At 28.0% G+C, this 23,139-nt stretch overlaps 1 protein-coding gene across 5 annotated transcripts in view; it reads right to left on the reverse strand.

Annotated features, from left to right (window-relative positions):
• Positions 1-3,852: 3,852 nt before the first annotated feature.
• LOC142322266 (N(4)-(Beta-N-acetylglucosaminyl)-L-asparaginase-like) overlaps positions 3,853-23,139 on the reverse strand; it is an 869,152-nt gene continuing 849,865 nt past the window's right edge. For all 5 annotated transcript variants that reach the window (XM_075361165.1, XM_075361164.1, XM_075361162.1 and 2 more), the window contains 4 exons: positions 21,541-21,766; positions 16,512-16,717; positions 10,768-10,875; positions 3,853-4,228 (listed from right to left, as the gene is read on the reverse strand). In XM_075361165.1, coding sequence (XP_075217280.1) covers positions 3,994-4,228; positions 10,768-10,875; positions 16,512-16,717; positions 21,541-21,766 — 775 coding nt within the window. In that variant the 3' untranslated portion in view covers positions 3,853-3,993. The remainder of the gene's footprint in view (positions 4,229-10,767; positions 10,876-16,511; positions 16,718-21,540; positions 21,767-23,139) is intronic.

The raw sequence follows: 23,139 nt of genomic DNA on the forward strand, positions 1-23,139 counted from the left end.
TGCTTCCAAAGGTGCACCAGAGAGAGACAAGGTGTGTTTTGTTTAGAAGTTTATCAAATTTATGAATCTGTTTCTTGATTTTTGAATTAATCAAGAAAATTGTAGTAGTTGTCTTGTTTGGACAAAATTATTCTTGTCATGATCAACACTTGTTTTGCTGATATGAGAATAGTACCTTTGGTGTTTAAAAGCTCATTCAAATAATGATTGAGTCAAATATTAAGTTAAATATTAGAATAGTTGTGTGAAACCTTTTGGTGTTAGAGCAAGGGGTCCGATCAAAATTTCATGAATCGATTAATTTGGTAGTTGAGGGTTAAAAATTCTAGTGGATGGCTGAGGTTGGAAGAAGCCATATGAAGGGTGTTGGCATGTTGTGTAAATACACTGAAATGTCTGCCGAGGCATTTGCATCAGTGGCATCCTGACAGAGGTAAAACTGATGACTGTGATGTGTTATCAGGTTTAGAGAATCTGAAAGATGACCTCCAGTAAAGCCCATCATGGCTAGGAAGGAAGGGGTGGTGTGACAACCAGGATCTAGTCGAGTGTCTTCCCTACGTGGTTCAGGATGTGAAATGTTTATATCCATGATAGTCTGCAATGAGAATTAGCAAACATTAATGGCATTAATTAAGCATTTTTAATGGCAAACCAAGTCAAATTTTTCACAATATAACATATCTAAAAAAAAGTTTAGTTCAGTTTGTAATTAAAACTTACTTATTTTTAGCAATTTTCCTTTGTTAAATTCTACTGCTTTAATTTATATATACTAAAATAAATAATATAAAATAGAATACACATTTAATACTATTTATACTATTATACTTATAATACTATAAGACATTAATAATGTAATAATACATATAAAACATTATATTTTATATGTATTAAAATAAATCATTTTTATAAGAAAAAAAAAACTACAACTTTGGTGAACAATACTACCACACATATTTTTGTTCTACATAAACATATAATGACAGTATTTTTTTTAGGAATGGCTGTGACAATAAATACCACTTTTAAATAACAATAAAATTACAGTGCCTAAAGCCATAATAGCCTTATTATTCTCTAAAAAAAAAAAAAACAGTAAAAATTGAGATACACAGCTTAATAATAATATTATTATTTTATATTAACCAACCCAAGTTCTGATTTTTTGAATGCCCGTGGACTTTTACATGTTAAAAAATGAACACGAATTAATCTATAAAAATGAAAATTAATTATTGTTAAGTTCAAGTAATAAAAAGATAACATAAAAATGAAATCAAATTGTGTGGTTTCACCTTCCCAGTAGGTTTAAATTAGGAACTCAATAAGCTCCATTTAACTTCAATACAATGGAAGTAGCTTACAATTAATTTTATTCTCAAACTCAATTAAAGTAAATAAAATCAAAGCATCCCACTTCATGGATGAATAATATTCTACAGGATTTTGAACTTTCAAAATCAGGAAAATCTGAACTCTCGCCTGGAAATAAACTCTCACTTTGAATTATGACATTGTAGAGAGTTGTACTTTGCCCTTTTTTTTAACTTTATTAGAATTACAAAATAAGGTAACATAATGGGTGTTGCTATTCAAAAAAATTTAATTGCAACCCTCCATCATTAATGGTACCAAATTGATTTATTATTCCTGAAAGGTAGAGTAATATAAACTCTCATTAACATTTTAAGTCTCTTTCTGAAAAAATTTCAAAATTATAAAGGGGTTGCAAAAATGTTTGACTCTGTGTCAATGTATCCAACTCTGTTGTAGTAAATTCATCTCTTATTCTTAACTTTTCCATCATCCAGTAATTGAAGCAGTCTTATTAATTATTTTCTGATTTTTGAAATTTATGAAGTATCTGATGGAATATATAAATATTTTTTTTAAAATTACAACAAATCAATTTAATAACAATGTTAAAAGAACAAAAATCACTTTAAAAACTCACAGCAATTATTTTCCATAACGGGAATATTTTCTTTCCACTGATGTAGAAGCAGCAATGAAACTAAAAAAAAGTATTTATTTTTTACATCATAATATTTCTGGTCAAGCTCAAAGTTTGGTAACTTGTCAACTGTTAGAAATTATCAAACTAATGATGAATTACAAATATTAACAATAGTTTTCTGTTAATATTATGGTATGTATGCATATATTTGTAGATAAGCAATTTATCAACATGAATTTAAATAAAATAAAAATACTTATTACTGTCATTCACTAGAAAACTCCTGTCAAAATAGAAGTTGGTAATACATAATTATTTGTATAGCCTTTCTTAAAATTATTCTAAATGGGTATAATTTTAAATGATGTAACAGTTGGATTAAAAGGTTTTATTGCTATATAAAAAGGTGAAGTTCTAATAATTAGATAGTAAACCAAATGCTTGTTTCAATATGGCTTAGGCTAAGAATCATTCAGTTCTTATGAGCTCCTTCTTGGATAGGTGAAGATCTATATCATAGACAATGACTCTAGTCCACCTTGACCTCCAACCTTTTACTAGCTTTACTAACTTTACTTTTGAATTGACTCTGTCTCCTTGTCATCCTTTATGCTCCTAATTTTCAAATTTATTGTTTTACCAATAACATTTCACAGTAAATTATATAAGTTTTACATTACAATTATTCAGTTGTAAATTATACGAGTTGTTATGGATTAAGTTATAAATTTTTAAAAGAGCAAACCTTGCTTTAAAAAGCAGGCATCTCATCTCTAGTTTTGTTTTATGAACCATCCCTGGACAGGAAACAAAATTTCTGAACAGTCACCACTCTTGGAGATTCAATAGGGAGCTGCAATTAGCTACTACCAGGTGCTACAGATTAAACTAGGGTGACACCTGACAATTTCTGTCCTGCCTATCCAAGGACAGAAGGATGGAGGATAAAAAGATGATAGGTAGAACAAGAGCATTATCAACCTACAGAAGGACTGCCTGTGTCTTGATTAGTAACAACTTCCTCAGGACTGGTCCTACTGTTCTGTGTTGTGTAATATTTGTAGCATGCTATTTCATTTCATTTGTTTTCAAAATATATATTGATTAAAATATCTCAACAACCTGAAATAATAAAAACATTAGTTTTTATGTTATAATGTTGTTGCTTTTGTGGGCACTGATCTCCAAACTTATTGGAATGGCGATCATGTATACATTAATGATTTTATAATTTTATGGCTACTTTGAGCATATTGTATAACTCTACATAACAGTACAATGTAGTGGATAATATAATGTCCAAAGTGTTGTATGATGGCATCAGTGTAAGAGATTAAGTATAAATAAAATTTAGTTTGGAAACTGGAAGCTAGACCTGGTTTATATATTACAGCTTACAAATGATATGTTCATCTGTATCCAGATCAGGTTCACCTGGTGTTGTGATTTATCTGAAGTAGTATAAGATAAATGAAAAAAAAAAAAAAAATGAAAATGAGAACCATCAAAGAAAAGGTAATTACAGGATAAATGTATTGCCATGAAAGTAGAAGAAGATTGATGCCGTTTCTAGAAGCAGGTGAATTCTTTTAACTACTTAGGTTTGTCGATTATAGGATGTTGAATGACCAATCAACAACAGTTTAAATAAAGTGATTATGAGCAGTTTAATTTAAATAAAGGATTCTTTAATTTATTGTTTACTTGTCTTTACATGACGAGAGAAGAAGATCATTCATAATAGTTTAGGAGGATCATTTGGCATCAAGTAATAAAAACAAATTATTTAAAAATTATTAATCATATTTCTTCTTTTTAATTATAATATTTGTCATTAGTTCTCAGCAGACATAAATTAGATAGTGTGTAATAATAAAAATTATGAATATTAATAAGAAAGTTTAAATAAATTTTATTAGAATAATGTGTTCTACAATATAAAAAATATACATTAATAAATAAATTTAAAAAAACATTATTTTGTTTTTTACAGTATATATCTACATTTAAAATTTGTCATTAATCTATAAAAATCATTTACCTTGCAAACAATCTATGGTATAAACAGTAACATTACCTAATGAAGGATTTGCAACACAATAGGGAAAACTTTCCATTCCATGACATGCAGCTCCAAATTCTCCATAAATATTAACTGCAATTAATGCTCCAAAAAAATCTGGATAATGAGAGCTGATTCGCTTTATTGCAGTTTCTGCAGCTGCTTTAGGGGAAGCACCATGCCTCATTTCCTCCACGGCTAGAAAACTAAAAAGAAAGAAATTTATCTTTTTTATGGATAAAAAATCAGTTAATCTAATTATTACCAATTTTATTAGTCAACAGAAAGAACAATATGCAGTTACTAAATAAATCAAATCAATACAATATTAATTCACAGTCATTGTGATAAATATATTTAAACATTGTGTTAAATATTTAACAAACTAAAAAAAAGAGAGATATATGTCATATAGCTCAATTTGATTTATATTATATTTGGTTTATATATTATTGTACTTTATATTGTTTTTTATGCTTTACCATGAAATTACTAATTTTGATGATTTTTCAAAAACATTGTCTGATGGTCCTACAGAAGAAATTTTGTACTTTTCTTGAAGGTGGCAACATTTTCACTTTGGTAGGGAATTGTGTAAACACACCTTGGTATGGATGGAATGACATCATATTTATTTACAATATTCTATTCCTCAGAGATTATTCATGTGAGTTGAATCCTTTATTCATTGTTGTCATTCATATGTTTATTTTTGTATAGTGTACATTGATTATTATTGTACAGTGTATGTTTGTTTATTATTAAATATGCGTTAAAAATACCCATTTGTAAAAAATTGATTTTTAATTAAAGAAAGCAATAACACTAATCAATCGAATACTGAATACTGGATATTGCTCTGACAATAATCTGCCACTGCCGAGTCACAGCCAGCGAGCCAGTCACTGTGGTGCTGTTGGTAATATGCAACAATGATGTTTTTCCAGCCTTTACCAAGGCCACTTAATGGAAAAGGTTGGAAATTTCTTCCAAATAATATCAGCAACATTTTTTTAAACAAAAAATTACAGGATTCAACAGAAAATTTAAAGATTAAAAAAAAATTGTTTGTTAGTATCATTACTTATAATTGGATTGTTATGACAACAATGTTTTAGTCTGAAGTCATTCTGATATGCAAAGTATTTTTATGTAAAAATTCATAAAAACTAACTTGAAAATAAAAATGTAATATAAATTCCTGTTTTTTTTAACCAGTGTTAGTTCATATTTGTTAGTAATGACATTTTTTACACTCCTTTTCTATTTTCTATTTTTATTGAAATACAAGTTTTTTTGCTTTTTCAGTTCTTGTGACATTTTTTTTTTCATAAGGACAGCATTTTTTTTGTAGGACTATTCACATTTCAAATTAAAAAACATATTCTTAAAAATCAAAATCAACTTCAAACATTAAAAATGTACAACATATTATTATTATTATTTAGTTCTTTAAAATGCTGTTTTTTAAGTCTGCACTAAATTAAAGTTATTGGTGGCTGTTAATTATAATGTGAAAATTTAAGAAACTGAATAGTATTATTTTTTAGTGGATTTATAGATGTGGATAAGTTTCGAGAATAAGAATAAGTTCATCTCAAATAGAAAAGGAGAAACTTCTAAAAGAATTAAAAAATATAAAATAGAAGTGAATTTAAATCAAAAAGAAAAACACTAACAAAAAATTAAAATGATAGATTCCCCTGTCTGGACAGGAATATATCAAAGAATCAAAGAAGCAGCAGAAAAACAAATCTTTCTAGCATCAAAAAAGAAACATAGATGGTAGAATGAAAGCTATGAAGAAGCTTTTTCAAAAAATATGAACTTGAAAAAATGGAACTCTACCAAAAATCCGAATGATTTTGAAAATTTTAAACAGAATTGAATTAGACTTCAAAACAAATAACAGACAAGCTTTTATGAGACATTTAAATCCAAATTAAAAGATTACCAAGATCAGTCTAAATTTTAAAATTGAAAATGGAAAATTAATCCATAATAACAAAGAAAACTCTTTGATAAAGTTTTCAATGAACTTTTGGCAAAGCATATTGAGAAATTATTAAATTGTGACCCCCCCCCTATTGTAGAAATAAATTAAATTAAATTTACTTAAATAAATTTAATAAATTAAATTTGGATAGAAATAAATTATCCAAAAGAAGTTTACTAGATTTTTTACCACACAAAAGAGATGAAATGAAAATAATTAATAATCTTAAGAATACAAATATAATAAGGTTTCTTGAGAGATTTATATGACAGTGCAACTTGAGAATGACATTGCTTACATTGAATAACAATGTTTATGTGACAATGGGGTTGGAGAAACAAATGTGAAGAATATAACAGTACTTCAACATTAGCAGAAGATAATGCCCACATGGTTATTGACTGTCTTACCTTCACAGATGATTCGGTTATCTTTTCAGATGATCCCAAATTAGGAACAGAAGAAAAAGCAAACCGGCAGAATGAGTAGGTCTATAAACATTTTTGAAAAACACAATAAATGATAACATCAAGAATGGCCCTATCTTTTTTAAAAACCAAGTTCAGAAAAATAAAAAAAAGTAAAACATTTAAAATATCTAAACGAAACTATAAAATGGAATGGCAAAGAAAAGACAGTTTGAAGTAATTGAGCAAACAAAATGGTATTTGCTTATTGTCTAACATAAAATATTTACATATCTATAAATAAAAAAATTAATGCATTTGAATACAGTGATTTATCCACATGCATTTGAAATTAAGATTGTTAGGCAAAGATCAATACAGGACTTTAAAAAAATCAAAAATAAGAAAAAAATTTAAGAAAAATATCAGTTTCTTTAAAAGATGACAACATATACAGCCTTCTTAAAGGATGATATATAAACCCCACAATGCTATACCACACATTTAAAGAAATAAGTGAAACAATGCATGAGGGATGATTGGTTTTAACAGGTCACATTTTAAGGTTAAGTGGTAGAAAGTTTCCCAAGAAAATCCTACAATTTTGTCTAGAAAGAAAAACTAAAGTGTATGTTGTAAAAAAGTTAAGAAAGAATTAAAAAGCAGGAACAATAATTTCGGCTTTAGAAAATCTGGGATTAATAAAGAAGCAATTAACAAAAATCTTGGAAAAAAAGAGTTACTATGAAGAAATAGCTTTAAAACAAAAAAGAGTATCAAAAACGGATGAATTCAGGGAAAAGGCAAGTGAGGGACTTAAAATTACTAGCAGGAAAAGAAATAGAGGTTAAATAAGATAAGTATTAAATGTAGACCATAATTTTCCAAATGGGAAAGATCAATTTTTTTTTGTTCTTAAATACTAAGTTGATGTAATAATTTTGATGAAGAAAAATGCTCATCTGAGCAAGTTATTTTCTTCACTAAATTTAAAAAAAAAAAAATGTACAAAAAACTGTGCATATAATTATGAAATGAATTACATAGTAATAAAAATTTTGTAACCTTTCTGAATGTTATTCATTTAATTGCAAAGTGTGTACCAATCCCCAATCCAAAAAAATTAAATGCAAATAGAAGTAACAAGTTATGTACAATCAGCCTGATTTTCCATGAATCAAAGATATTAACAATAATAATATTAAAGAGAATTGAGAGGAACTTTGATTCAAAATTTTGGGACAAAAAAAAGAAAGGGACAAAAATGTTTGTCCAAGGGACAAAAATAGGTATGTTAAGATTTGCAGATGATATAGCCATCATCACAGATAACGAAGAAGATATGAACAAGACTATTTCTAAAATGGATGAGATTTTCACCAACAAGTAGAACCTTAGAATTAATAAAGCAAAAATGAAAGTTATGGTTTGTGGACAACAGGATATAAGGTTGCAAGTGCAGCTGCAGAATGAAATCTTAGAATAGGTCAGGGAATTTAAATATCTAGCCAGCATAATAACACCAGATAATAAAAGTAAAAGAAACATAAAAACATGAAAATGTCTAGCAAAAATAGCATTTAATAAAAGAAGATCTACTGTGTTCCAGTACCATCAGTATGGAAGTAGCGGGTCAAAACATAGGTTTGGAGCATAGCACTGAATGGGAGTGAAAGTTGGATGGTTGGAACCCCTGAAAGAAAGAACCTAGAAGAACTTTGAAATGTGGTGCTTCAGGCAATTGTTAAGTATAAGATGGACAGACAAAGTAACTAATGAGGAGGTGCTCAAATGAATAAATGAAAATAGATCCCTATGAAAGAATCTTACAGGAAGAGATATATTAATTGGACATCTGCTGAGACACAAGGGGATCCTGAAGACCATTACTGAAGACAGTGATTGAGAGAAGGAACCACCAAGGAAGAGAAAGGTAGGAATGTATCAGGCCGATCATGAATGACATGAATTGCTAAAGCTATCAACAACTGAAGTAGGACAGAAGACTTTGGAAACTTGTTGCAAACCAATTTATGGACTGATGACAATAAAGAGATATATAATCAATATTAAACAAAAATTCATAATTTACTCTAATCCTCCACTGTTGAATGAACGAGAAGTTGGAAAAGAAAAATGCATTATCAAATATAAAAAAGAAATAAAGAGTTTAGTTTATTTTAATGTTAGTGTTTAATTTTTTGTCCCTGTAAGCCTGAATGATTGTTTTAACTGATGCTTAAAGTAATCTTGTAACATGGTCTAGGGTTTAATAAGTTTTTTAATAAAAGAGGTAATTTTGTGAATAAGTTAAAACTTTTGTAAATAAAAAGGTAATTTTTGGTAATACATTATTGGAACTTCATTTAAAAATTAAATTAAATCCATTCTAAAAACACTTAATTTTTATTTTAGTGATTTTACTGTTTATTTTCAACTAATATTTATTGTTCTTTTTTTCAATTATTTATTTTCTTGTATGTAGTTTTATCTCATTGTCTGCCAAAGATGAACAACAGAGATAGCCATGTTATCTTTAAATTTTCAGTAAAACTTTTAAAAACAGTTTTAGAGCAATTAGCTAAACACAACTAGAGTAATTGTAAAAAAACATATCTAACCTACAGAACTGTACCTAACCACAGACAACACCAACTTCTAAAACATTAACTACATTCCTGGATATGGAAACATTATTTTTGTCAAGCAACTTTTAGTATCAGTAAGTCTCCTTTTAGCAACCTGATAGAAAAAAACAACACCAGGGAAGTATTCTACTACTTGCAACAAGCATAATATTGTTTTTCAATTTATATTTCTAATTATTTATTTACATTTTCAATTTATATTACTAAATGCTAATAATATATTATGTTATGTTATTTACATATTATATATACTGTGTTATTTAATTAGTTCAATAATTAAAATGTTAGATTAACTTTAAAAAACGTCAAAAAATTTTCACTGGAAAGTAAAGAAGTCTGGTTAAAATGTAGTTTTAAGGTTGTCAAGGTGCAGTGCAGATGGGTGCAAAAAAATCAAGAAGCAAGGCAGTTATATAAGATGATGCTATGGATTGTGCTGTCACTCATGTGTTGTGAACTGTACTCAGTCTGGTCTCTTATCCTTTGCTAATCTTAAATCTAATTGCCTGGAGCATAAAATGGATCATCTTGCCTGTTTCAGAGATCAGCAATTAGTTTGTTTTAATTGTACATTTGTTTGTGCATATAGACATCTGCAAGTGTGAACTTTAATTTTGAGACTGTTAATTTATGAGAAAAGTAACACCATTCTCTTGTTTTGAAAGTAAGTTTTTATAGATTATTAAACTGTGATGGTATAACTTTTGTTGAAAATCATAATGGTGACTATTTATTTTATTATTAAATTTAAAAATAATTGAATACTGTTTGATATAGCTATTTGATTTTTAAAAAATATTTTTATTGATCATGCTTTGATTGTGGTTTAATCTTTTCCGAATTATTATCTTGCCTACCATGTGGATAAGCTGTTGCAGATATTTTTTGAAATAATTTTTTAAGTCTCTTTTTTTTCATGTACTGCAACTTACAAAATATATTTGACTTGCTTTATAATCAGTGTAGTTTAGAAAACAGAATTACTCTAATTAATTACAAGTAGGCTTATTGTTATATGTTTCATCAAATAACCAGATTTTGAAAATCAATTTTATTGGTAAAAAGTATTTTGATTTCCCTCAATATCTTCTATTAGTTTTTTGTACAAGTATTTAAATTATTTTAATGTATATTTTATTCATTATTTTTTAACTATTCTTTTTCACTTTCAAAGCTATTTTCCTTAGAGACTTAATTATTTTTATCTTTATTTTTATAGTATTATTAAAATTAAAATAAGCAAATTCATTAACAGTGACAATTCTAGAAATGTCATTTTGGACTGAGTTGCAGTGAACTGTCTGTGGGTATGTAGATTTCTGCGTGTAGATTATTTGTGCTCTCTCTAACCAGTTGCTTCTTCTAAAGAATGGGATTCTCAAAGGGCACACATTTAGAATAGAATGAATTACATTGTTTGGAACTGTGGGAAAGTTTTGCAGAATTCAGTCCCATTTTAACTCATTCAGTTCTTTGTTTGAATTCCTCAATTTCAGAAATATTATTTTTGTTTTTGTTTGGTTAATAATTGATTTTATTTAAACATCTTTTCTAACCATATGGTCATCATAAAAAAATAATTGGAAAAGGTTGTGATAAAAAATGTTCTAACATATTTTCTTACAAAAAACATCTGAAGGCTACTTTTAACTTACTGAAAGATATAAAATAAAATGTTTAATAGATTTTCTAACCTTGGTAAGAAACGCATCATAATATCTCCATCACCAGTGGCAGATGCAGCACCAATAGAATTATCTGCATAGGCTCCAGCACCAGGTACTGGTGTGTCACCAACTCTTCTGTCAGAAAAAAGACTATTATATTACAGCTTTAAAATAGGTTTTCATCAAATTAAAAAATCTGAGATTATAATTTCTATCACTGAATAATTAATTTAGTAGCATTTATCAACAACAATGTCAAATGTAACAGTCAGTTAAGTCACTAGAATATGACTTTTACCTAGATACTACCACACAATAAAAAAACTGATTAAGAAATGTGATGAGAGAAAGTTAATTAAATACAAGATATGCTTTACAACAAAATAAAAATAATTAACCAAATAAAAATAAATAAAACTATTGTAATTAACCAAATAAAAATTTCACAGTAGAAAAATATTTGCAAAAAAAAAAATTAAAATGCTTTCATAAGTAAAGAATTTGACACCTTTTGTCAACATCCATCCATTTGATGTCCTTATCCTAATAACTTCTTTTCTGGACTGATAAATAATTTACGTATAATGATGATATTATCTGGAGATATTAATTGTAAAATAAATATTTCATTAAGTCCTGCATGTAGAGAAAATCTACCAGAAAGTAAATGTGATTGGTTAAGTGAAATGTAAACTGGCTGTTCTGATCTATATTTACCACGGATTTTCTCTTGGGCCATCCAATCAAATGATAGTTTGTTCCATTCTTTTATCCATGATGTAGTGTATGTATCACATCTATTGCTGATGTGATCTGCATGTGTACTATTATGTACTGAGCAGAAACAATGTATTTATTTATTTATGGTGAAGATAAAGTCTATCCATAAAGTTAACCCATATTTCTGGGTTGAATAATGTGGAGTTTTAATTCAACATCTTGGTGACCCAGTTAAAATACTGTTACACCGATTTAATTATCAGGTAATCAATGTTATGCTGATTGTTATCAATCAATATTAAGTTTACAGTAATAAACAAAACATAAAAAAATTCACTTACTATTTTAAATGTTTAATTTTAATTTACAATTCTCTGTAAATGAATTTATTAAAAACCTGAGTTTTCATTTTATTTATAATTCACTGATTTTTTAAGTCTTTAAATCACCAATGTTAGTCACTAATGTCTTTAAATGAATTTGAATCTACTCTCTATTTTTTCACAGTTTATACATTTAAGTTGCAATTGTTTTTAACAAATTTTATAGAATATCTGTGAATGTATTATTTCTGTGTACATTCTTCCCATCATTATCCCAGATAATTGGAAGTGTACTACAGTTTAGTTCTAGAACAATGGTGTGCTCATTATATTGCAAGTTTTTTCTTTTTTGGCTTGAAGTTAGTATCTGGGGCTTTTGGACTTTTAGGATCTCTAGTTATATGCAAATATGCAATCCTTACATGTAAACTTATTCATTAAACAAAAAAATAATTGTTGTTAAAAGTTTTTGTTGTTCTTATTTACACTATTACAACCTAACTTACTTTCTTTTTCCTGTTTAGCCTCCGGTAACTACCGTTTAGATAATTCTTCTGAGGATGAATGAGGATGATATGTAATGTATGAGTGTAAATGAAGTGTAGTCTTGTACATTCATTACAACCTAACTTAATTTAAGCTATCTGTACTACAAAAAAAAGGTGTACTACAATTTTATAAGAATATAATTAGTACAATTTACACTATATTGTAAATAATGAATTAGGTTAAATTGAAATCACCGTTAAATATTTACAACCATCTGAATATTTACAAGCGTCTTGTAAATATTTACAAGTATCTGCAGTAAACAGCTGGATATATTCAATGATCTAATCGATAAGTTTGCAATTTTCAAGTTTTCTTATAACAATATAATCTATGGAATATTAAATCAGTGTTAAAAATAGAAAGTACAAGAATTTTAAATAAGTTATTAATTTTCCATAATTATTATAAAATGATGAAAAATATTAGTTCATCACTTTAAGAAACACAAAACTTTAATTATGGTTTTAAATGATTAGGTGCCAAATAGTGAAATAAATAATTGTAGCTTTTAAAAATATAACATGAATTATGTAGTACTTGAAATTAAGTATTAGTGTAAGTTAAGAAAGGCTGTTAAGGAATTATATTCTTATGAGATTATGTAAAATTGTATTGAGACAAACCTATAAAATAATGTTTTGTGGATAAGTACCATAAAACAATAAAAAGATTAAAATAATAAAACAATAAATTTATTAATACCAGTAGTCCCAAGAAAAACTGTCTCCTTATAACATTGATTTGTTCAAGTCATATTAGCAGCTTTTATTATCTCATTCACATGGCTGATATGTGTCTGACACTTCGTTTAATCAATTTTAACTATCTTGAGTGAAATTTGTATATTACTGGTTTTTAAGGTGTATGGTTTTTCTATTTCCAACTGGCATGACCTTAATTCTGGGCTATGCTGTATTTTTTGGTATCACTCATTCTCTTTTTAATATACCGCCTTAAAGGTGCAAGAGCTTAAAAAATGCATTATGTTTGTAGGCTTATGATTTGGTTGACAGAGATTGAGGTTAACCCCTTCCAATAAATAATAAACAAAAAATGGATGTTTGCCCAGCAGAATGTTATTACACAAAATGAAGCAATACTATAATATCTTATTCACTGAAACTGAATTTATTTTATAAATTCAACTAACTCTTGAATTTTTTTAGCAGTTAACAACCCTGATAACTTAATGTTAATTTCAAATTTTTTAGGCATGTTAAGTTTTAAAACTTTATGAAGCGGATGATACATTTACAGACAGATGGGATTAGTAGTAAATATTTGACATTATCATAAATCTGTAAATACACTTAAGTTTATCTGAAAATTTCTGTTATGAGGAAATACTGAAAAAAACTTTTTTGATTACGCATAGTAATTCTTCACCTTCCAGAATGAAGGCAGTAAAATTTTAATAATTTGTCTGTTTCTTTCTGTGCGAAATCCTTTTAGAATGTCAATTCTTTAGGTACTTTGTTGTGTAATGCAGAAGGTGGTTTTTCAATCCTTGAGAGTTTAATTCATTCTTAAAGAGTTCAGTTTGGTTACCTCAAAACCTACTTCTGAATTTTTTATGGTAATTCTCTTGAACATTTAATTACTCTAGATTTTCATGAAGATATTTTAAGAACAGTTTAGAAGATGGTAGGGATTTTACACACTATTTCTAAGAGATGAGATTTTGTTAATTTGTCTTCTGCTGTTTCTTTTAGATAGGGAGGTACTTTTAATTTTCATTCCTGAAATAAATGAGGGTAAAAATGATTTCAACTCTTGAGAATATCAGACCTTCATCTTATTGAAAGGTGAATTGTATTATAAACCACCGATGAAAGAATTTTGATTGGAAATTGAATTTAATTTGTCAATTACTAGTATTTATGAATATTTCATTTAACATTTTTTTCATAATCAGATCTTAAATATGTAGGTAATAAATTATAAAATATCATTTGTTAAAAAAAACAATATACACTGTAAATCTAAGAGATAAATTTAAAATAAAAAATCTGATGTGGACAACACATGATTCCTTGTATGCCATTTTTCTTTTTTTTAATCTCTAGGAAGGTATTGCTTCAGAGGATGAGATGAGTGTTTTTGCAGCGTGTGAAAATGCCATGCCTTAATGGGATTTGAACTCAGGATCTCCGGATAAAAGGCCGAGACGCTACCACTCATGCCATGGAGGCCAGCCAAGGCTTCCTTGAACACCTATTAAATTACATTTATACATGTTTTTTTAAAATGAAATGTACATAAAATTTTATTTCATTAAAAACTTCTGATATTTTTTTATATATATTTTTTTTGTTATTGAATTATTATTCGTATATTTTTTTTACAATGAGAGGTTAATAATTATTAATAAATCAATATATTTAAATTAAAAAAAAAAAAAGTTAAAAAACGGAGATAAAGCCTGATTCGAACCGATGTGCCTTCCCTTGTAAGATCCAAATATTTCATTAATTAAACTTTTATTTGGCTATAACTCTGGAACCAATGAAAATAAGTACCACTTATGATATATTGTTGAAAAGCTCTCAATGAGGGGTTATTATTGCAGTTAAGAAAAAGTTGGGTTTTTTTGGACACTTTTGGTTTAATTAATTGCAATCAAAAAGGGAGGTGCACAACTAGATGTTACAGCAGTCCTAATTAAAAAATTTCAACATCTTACGGCTAATAGTTTTTGAATTATGCAAAATACATATGTATCTTGAATTATGCAAGATGAATTATGTACATATATACATATGTACATACAGATGTCACGCTGAAACTAATCAAATGGATTCTGGGATGGTCAAAATGGATATTTCCGTTGAAATCTGAAAACCAAGATTTTTCGCAATCACAATACTTTCTTTACTTTGTACAAGGAAGTAAAAAAGAACAAACATCATTCTGATGCATCAAAAGGTACTGTTAATAAAGAAATTAAGAGCATTCATGAATGGATAAGTTTTATTGTCTTGTCTAAATCATTCAGAGTTATTCACATAAAGTAAAAGCAAAACATGTATTTGTCGCTAACTGATGCATAATTACTATTTCTAAATTAAGCGCAATTGTAATTTGTTTGGTTAAAGTTTTAGGTATCCGTATGGAACTATGGTTGCACTATATTAAAGTTTGTTGAATTGCAGGAATACCAGATTTTAGGTACAGGATTACACTAACCAAACAGAGTTATATAAATTGTATAAGGTAGGAATATTTTAAATTAATATACCATGTTTCTTAAAGTTCATAAATAACTTTTATTTTAAACTCAACAGACAAAAATTAAATCTAATTTTTTGTTTTTATGTTTGCATTTTGGATTAATTAGAAAGTTCCCTCTCTCTTTTAAAGAGAGAGGGAAGATAATTAAAACTTATTTTGATTATTAATTCATGTTTTTCTTATAGCAAACAAATTAATTTAAATTTAAGTAATGGTAATACTTTTTTTTATGGAAAAAACGTTTGAAGATTATTATTGCATTAAGATTATTGCATTATTTTTATTTATAATTAATTTATTTAATGTAATATTAAAAAAAAGTTCATTAAAAATAAAATTTTCTCATACACAAGGAGATTATCCTATTCAAAGGGCTTCATAATGTATTTTAAAATATGTATTTATTTTATGACAGTTAAAGTGGATCTGTTTTATCACAGTTGGATTAGTGGTTAAATCCAATTTCTAACAAGCTGAAAGTGTATTCAGAATTAGTAATAACCACTTACTAACTTTTTTACTATTCAATGGTATGTTACGAAAGTGATATTTTTAACTGATTTTTATATATTTTTGTGCTATAGTGTTCCAAGTGTTTACTGGAACTTTGAGTCTTGTAAGTAGTTCTATATCAGGGCTAGTTAGATAAAAATTTACATATAACTAACTGTCTGACTAAAAATAGCCTGAAGACCTGTTATAAGAAGCAGTTTGATATAGGCTGTAAAATGTTCTAATTTGATATTGAAAACTTAGTTAATGATCAGATGGGTGCACGCTCCTAATTAAATTACATCTAGATAATAGTGTTAGTGCTGTTGTGTGCTTGTGTTTGTGTAATAAGTGCTTGTGAGTATTAATATGGATACAAACACTTAGATAATATGTACGGTTGCAGGTGTGTGTGTGGGTGTGGTGCTTGTGAGTATTAATATGCATACAAACCCTGGAATTTTATGAATAAGTCCATTAGTTGTTGCTCCAGCTGCTACATTTCCATCCCTATCTACTGCTAACATTGTAATTGTATCATGGTTTTTTTCACTCAATTGCGGTAGATTAAATTTAATGTTTCTACTTAAGGCAGTAGTTTTAGTTGAATCAATTGGTATGTACGGTCCACAACCTTTATTTGGATCTGGATTAACATTCTGAAATTTAAGTAAGAAAATAATCATAAAAAAATAGTTTACATAAATACCTTATTTTGTTTAATTTGAGAATATAAAAGCATTCTCTTTTCAGTATTTGTAAAATAAAAGTTCAAGACGAAGATGGCATACACAGTAGAATTCAGTGAAAAATAGCCTAAGTAATTAAGTAAGAAATAATAATTTCATTTAAATGAAGCAAGTTTTACACACTAAAATAAAAGATACCAGTGAATCTGATTTGTCATTGATAATTCTCTTGTCATACTAAAACAAGTAAAGTAATAGAAAATTAAAGTAGCTGACCTTTCTCCTCTGTAATTTACTGGTAATATCACTAAGCTTCACCTGGAATTGTTCAGAACTGGTAGATGTTACAAATTTTATATTTTATATTTATATATAAATCTTGGTTTGTCGTGAAATCTATGTACATAAATTAAGTTTACTGCTGTCATTTTCAAAGTGATCCATCTTAAAAAATAGTAGACAAAAATTAATTTTCTGAACATAGCATGATGGTAATTATGAATTTCTTACTTAATGTCATAGTCAAGAAGACTTCCTCTACCTGATTTAAGCAGAACTGATAGATTCTAAGTAATAGGAAAAATTGTTTAATGAAAAGTTTTATTTTTATATGTATCTCTTATACAATAATAGAAAATAGAAATTATGTAACAGAAGGATAGAAAAATTGTAATGGTTTCTAATTAAGTAAAAGTTTACAATATTCAAAAAAATTACAATTAAATTGTAAACCGTATGGTAAGAGTCTCGCAGATATCATTTCCGCTCAAAAATTTAACAAAATGATACTGATACCAAAAAAGGTTAAGAGACTACATTTCTGTTATTGAAATCTGTTATTGATTTAAAATTTTGTTTAAAAAAATACATGTTAAATATATGTAATAGACAATAGATATACAATAATAGATAACAAAAAATGTTTAAGCATTTCATATAATAAGCAATAAATAGGAAAATTTGGTACAAAATTTTTACCGGCCCGATTTCATTTATTAAACAATGAATAAACGCTAATAGATGATAAATTTGTGACAGCAAATACAGAGTGTCCCATATAAAACGCAACCCATCAATCACTCATCGATGAAATTTCAAAAGTCAAGATTACTCCCCTACTCGTTACTGAAATGGACTCGTCCAACATCTGAACAACGCGGCGATTCAGTAAAACACTACCGATAGTAACAACAATGCAATCATAACGTTCAGTGTTTTGCTAGAGACAAGATGGTGTTTTCGCTAGATGAACGTGTTTTCATTGTTGAGTCGTACTTCAGTACGAAATCAGTGGTTGGAGTGCAAGATTTGTTTCGCCATAAGTACCCAGATAAACCAGCTCCTAACAAAACATCAGTATTAAGGTTAGTTGCAAAATTTAGAGAGACTGGTTCTGTTAATAACAAAGAACATAAAAGATCTGCGTCAATGTTGAATACAGATACAGTCACTGAAATCAAAGACCGATTACTTGCCTCGCCAAATAAATCGATCAGATGTTTGTCTGCTGAAATTAATTTGTCTAAATCAACTGTTCATCGGGCGACCAAACAATTATAATTACGACCTTATCGCATTCAAACGGTTCATAAACTTCTTGAGCCCGACAAAGAAAACCGGCTACAATATTATCAAAGGTTCCGTCGATTTCTGCGTGAGGGAATTAATGTTATGGATTCGTTATTTTTCACAGATGAAGCACGGTTTCATTTGGATGGCTACGTAAACAGCCAAAAGAGTAGAATTTGGAGTGCTGAAAATACCCACGTTTATCACGAAAAACAATTACACCCGCAGAAGTTGGGCGTGTGGTGCGCGATATCGCGGAAGAAAATAATCGGTCCTATTTTTTTCGAGTACACCATTAATGCAGAATGATATCAGGATATTTTATTTCAGTTCATCGCACTCTTGAAGAGGAAGACAAACACTGCTGGCTACAACATGACGGTGCGACATCGCACTACGCAGGCTCAACTTCTGATTTCGTCGAGGAATTCTTTGGTAATCGTGTTATCGGTCGAGGCTTGTGGCCACCAAGATCTCCAGATTTTACTGCGGCGGATTTTTTTCTACGGGGTTACCTCAAAGAAAAAGTCTAGAGCAACAAATCACGAACACTTGAACAATTGAAAGTCAATATTGAACAAGCTGTATTAAATATCCAGCCTCAAACTTTGAAAAAAGTTGCAAGAAACGCTGTAAAAAGAATTAAAGCTTGTATTCAAGAAGATGGCGGCCACTTCCAACATTTACTCTAAATGTAAGGTAATGGATGGTAATAATAAAAATTACATTTACATTTACACATGCCTTTTTATTATTTCAATACCTACCAATATAAGGTTGGGTTGCGTTTTATGTGGGACACTCGTACAGTTGTCAAATTTAACCAAAATTGTGGTAATGACTTTATACTACCGCTGTTTATTATATGAGTTTGTTTAATGAATTAAATCGGGCCAGTAAGCGTTTTGTAACAAATTTTTCTATTTTTTGCTTATTATATGGAACTCTTAAACATTTTTATTATCCATTATTGTATATCTATTGTCTATATTACATATATTTAACATGTATTTTTTTAAACAAAATTCTAAATTAACAACAGATTTTGATGATAGAAATGTAGTCTCTTAACCTTTTTTGATATCTATCATTTTGTTAAGTTTTTGAGTGGAAGAAATTATATCTTTTCTTTTTCTGTTTAGCCTTTGGAACCAACGTAAGATATTACTTCAAAGGACGAATGAGGATGATATGTATGAATGTAAATGAAGTGTAAGTCTTGTACAGTCTCAGGTCGACCGTTCCTGAGATGTGTGGTTAATTAAAACCCTACCACCAAAGAACATTGGGTATCCACAATATCTGCGAGAAATGATGCTGCGAGACTCTTAAAGTACGGTTTACAATTTCATTGTAATTTTTTTGGATATCACTGCGTTTTGTTAGATTATTCTTTTATTTTTTTATGAATTACTGATTGCTATCTTATGGATTTATTATTAAAATTTATTGCCTTTCTAGAACAAACAAATACACATTTTTTGAATTTCTCAGACAATTTTTTTTTGTTGTTAGTCATATCATTCACTTCATACCACGTTTTTCCTTTTTTAATAAAATTAGTGTAATGACCTTCACGAATCGAAGATCCGTGATGTAATATTTCATGAATTACTTTGTAAGTGTAACCCTCGATTTTTATCGTATCCGTGGATTCACTTTTTATATTATTATTATTATTAAAACATTTTATCAATCGAATTTATTTCTGTTTTAGGTAACAAATCTTTGTTGCCACATTTGCAACACTTCCTACTGTTAGCATTTTATTTTGTGTGTTTTGTTTTAGTTTTGTGTTTTATTAGCAGCTATAATTTCTTGTAAACTAATAATTTTATTTTTTTTTAATGAAGTGATGGGAATTTAAAAAATTATTTCACCTTCAGTACTTTCATTTACATAAATTCATTTACTATTAAAATAAGCTGTAGTGTATTTTCTTTAAAATTTTATTATTTCAAGTACATTATCAATCAAGTTTTTGTACGCTACTTAGTACTATCAAGTACTGTTACCTAGCGGCGCGATTCGTAAAGGTACATTAAAAAAATGAATAAAATGACATATTTCAGTTCCGCGGTTCACCAAATGGAAGGACAAAATGTTGTCTAACAAAATTCGAGGTATTTTTTGAAAGTATTCTTGGTACTAATGTATTAACGCCACCGCAGCTACAGCTTTATTTAAAAACAAAGTAGTCAATCGGATTTCGGTGGAAAATGAACAGTCTCTTTATTAATTTTAACAAATGGTTATTTATATTTATTTATTTTATAAATATAATTTAACCAAACTTAACCTATGCTCGCTAACCTTGACTAATTAACAGGAGTGTTTTGATTATTTAAATAATTGCAATAATTACTGAATTTATTAAATAAATACTCAAAAAATTACGGTGTTAATTAGTCAAGGTTAGCTAGCGAAGCGAGCGTAGGTTAAGTTTGGTTAAATTATATTTGTAAAATATATAAATATAAATAACCATTTATTAATTAATAAAGAGACTGTTCAGTTTCCACCGAAATCCGATTGACTACTTTGTTTTTAAATAAAGCTGTAGCTGTGGTGACGTTAATACGCAAGTACCGTATTCTTTATTAAAAATGCTTATTTTTTAATTTTTTCCCCATTTTCATTTCATGTTTAGAGCTGTAAACATAGTTCGTTGACTTCGCCGTACCGTCCAGTTTTCTACGGACTCTTACCGGAGAAGTTTGAACGAACTTCTTGATCTATTTCTCCATCATGTTATTTCTGCTGTTAGGTTTTCCTCAATTCTCCAGGTAACAAAGCTAACTCTACAGTCTATGTTCCCTGGTCTTTCTTTAAGTTGTAATTAAAAAGATATTTATGTTAACTTAAGAAATTCTATTTTATTAATCTTACTTGTTTCCTTTAATAAAATCTCTAAAATTCCTTAATAGTTTAAAATACGTTATACATAAATAAATTTGTCAAGAAATATTTTTTAAAACAAGCCATATTTAAAAGAGCTAAGTAATTTTAAAATTATGTAAATCTTTCACTATATATTGTACAGGTATATAGATATCGATTTAGAAAGCTGATTAAGTAGGTATAATGGTGATTTTAGTTATCCACCACTGAAAGATAAATTTGGCAAAAAAATATTTAGTAAAAAAGTAATTAAAAACAAATTTTAATGCAATGGCTTACATATAAACTGGTTGAAACATATTCTATTTATTATATTCACTTACCACCCAAAAGTTAGGTTGACAAGAATTTTTTTTCCAATTTTCCCACATGGCAGTTGATTCATCTGTTGACAGAGATTCGGGCATAAATCCCATGTTTAATCCAAATTCAGTAGCCAGATTTCCACTCAGTAATGTGTGTTTGGTGTTATCTAATACTTTACGGGCAACAGACACAGCATTCTTTATAAACCTCAGTCCAGCAACTGCACCTACATTCAAATTAGATCTAAAAAGAAACAAAATTTATGGTATATTAAAATCTCTTATATTAAAAAATGAGTATAAATTAAATTAGTTTATTAATAATATGAAGGACAAAGTTCTTAATAATAAATTAAAGAAGGAAGAAGGATTATTTTCTCTTATTTGTTTTAAAATGTAAGAATTTAAATTCTGTATTAGATCTTATTTACAATTTACGGCTAATTTCTTTAATGTTACTTCATCAAGTTTTATATTTTACAGTGTGTTCTATAATCTTCAATAATCGGAAATAAAACTTTCAGGCGATGACAATGGGAAAGTGTTTTTCACTCTGCCCCCTCCCCCAAATAAAAAAATAAATCGCAAAGGCCCTAATTTGGTAGAACTAACTGAACTAGTAGAGGTAATGAGTGAAATTTGAATGCATATTTTTGATACAAGAAATTAAATAACAAGCATAATGCTGTTCATATATATGAACAGCATATATACAACAACATATGTATATGAATATATGTTCATATATATATTATTCAAACCCACATAACGGGAATTCCTAACTGCTTCAAACTTCATATTAGGCTGCGTCAATGAAGTACTTGGGCAAATAATTGCCAATATCCATAACCATAACCTTATTACCAAATCAACATCACTAATTTTATTGTTTTGTTTTAAAGTTTTACGAATAAAATTTAAAACATCTTTTAAACCACTTTCTTTCGTAGATCGATTTCAGTCATTTTTAATAAACCCATTTGGTTCTAGTAAGTTAGGCTACCATATTTCGTTCATGTGTTGTGTAAGAAGAATCTAAATTGTGTAAGAAATTATTAAATTTATTTGGGAGGAAATGAAATTGGTTTTTTAATCTAGAGTGGCTCACTTCAAAAATCTCTGCCATAACTGTTATTTATCAATGGATTTGAATAAATAAAAATGTCATTGTTTTTTCGTAAAACGCTTAACATTTTTTTTTTTTTGTAATGTCATATTTAAATAAAACAGCAGTTGCAAAAATATGAGAAATTAAAAAGTTTACTTGGTTGCTATTTTGAAATGAATTAAGAGATCAGGTTCATCAGTATACGAAATTTAAGCTCGATACGATTAAACATTCCTGAGAAATCCATTTTTATGATAAAAATACAGAATGGTGGTTTGCTAGTAAATTGTCTTTTCCGGACATAAGTTGATATAAAGTTTTTTCTTTATTTCGATTTGAGGTACCATCTGCTGAATTTTTGAAACATTTTTTATAAATACTATGTGCATAAAGAAACATTAACTTAAAAAAATGATTTCTTTGTGTAGATAAAAAAATAAGATAAAAAAGAATAAGAATAAGTTGTGTCATATAAAACAAACCTTGATAAATATACTCAATAAATATTT

The sequence above is a fragment of the Lycorma delicatula genome, chromosome 3 (assembly GCF_047948215.1).
Source record: "Lycorma delicatula isolate Av1 chromosome 3, ASM4794821v1, whole genome shotgun sequence".
In the NCBI taxonomy this organism is placed as follows: domain Eukaryota; kingdom Metazoa; phylum Arthropoda; class Insecta; order Hemiptera; family Fulgoridae; genus Lycorma; species Lycorma delicatula.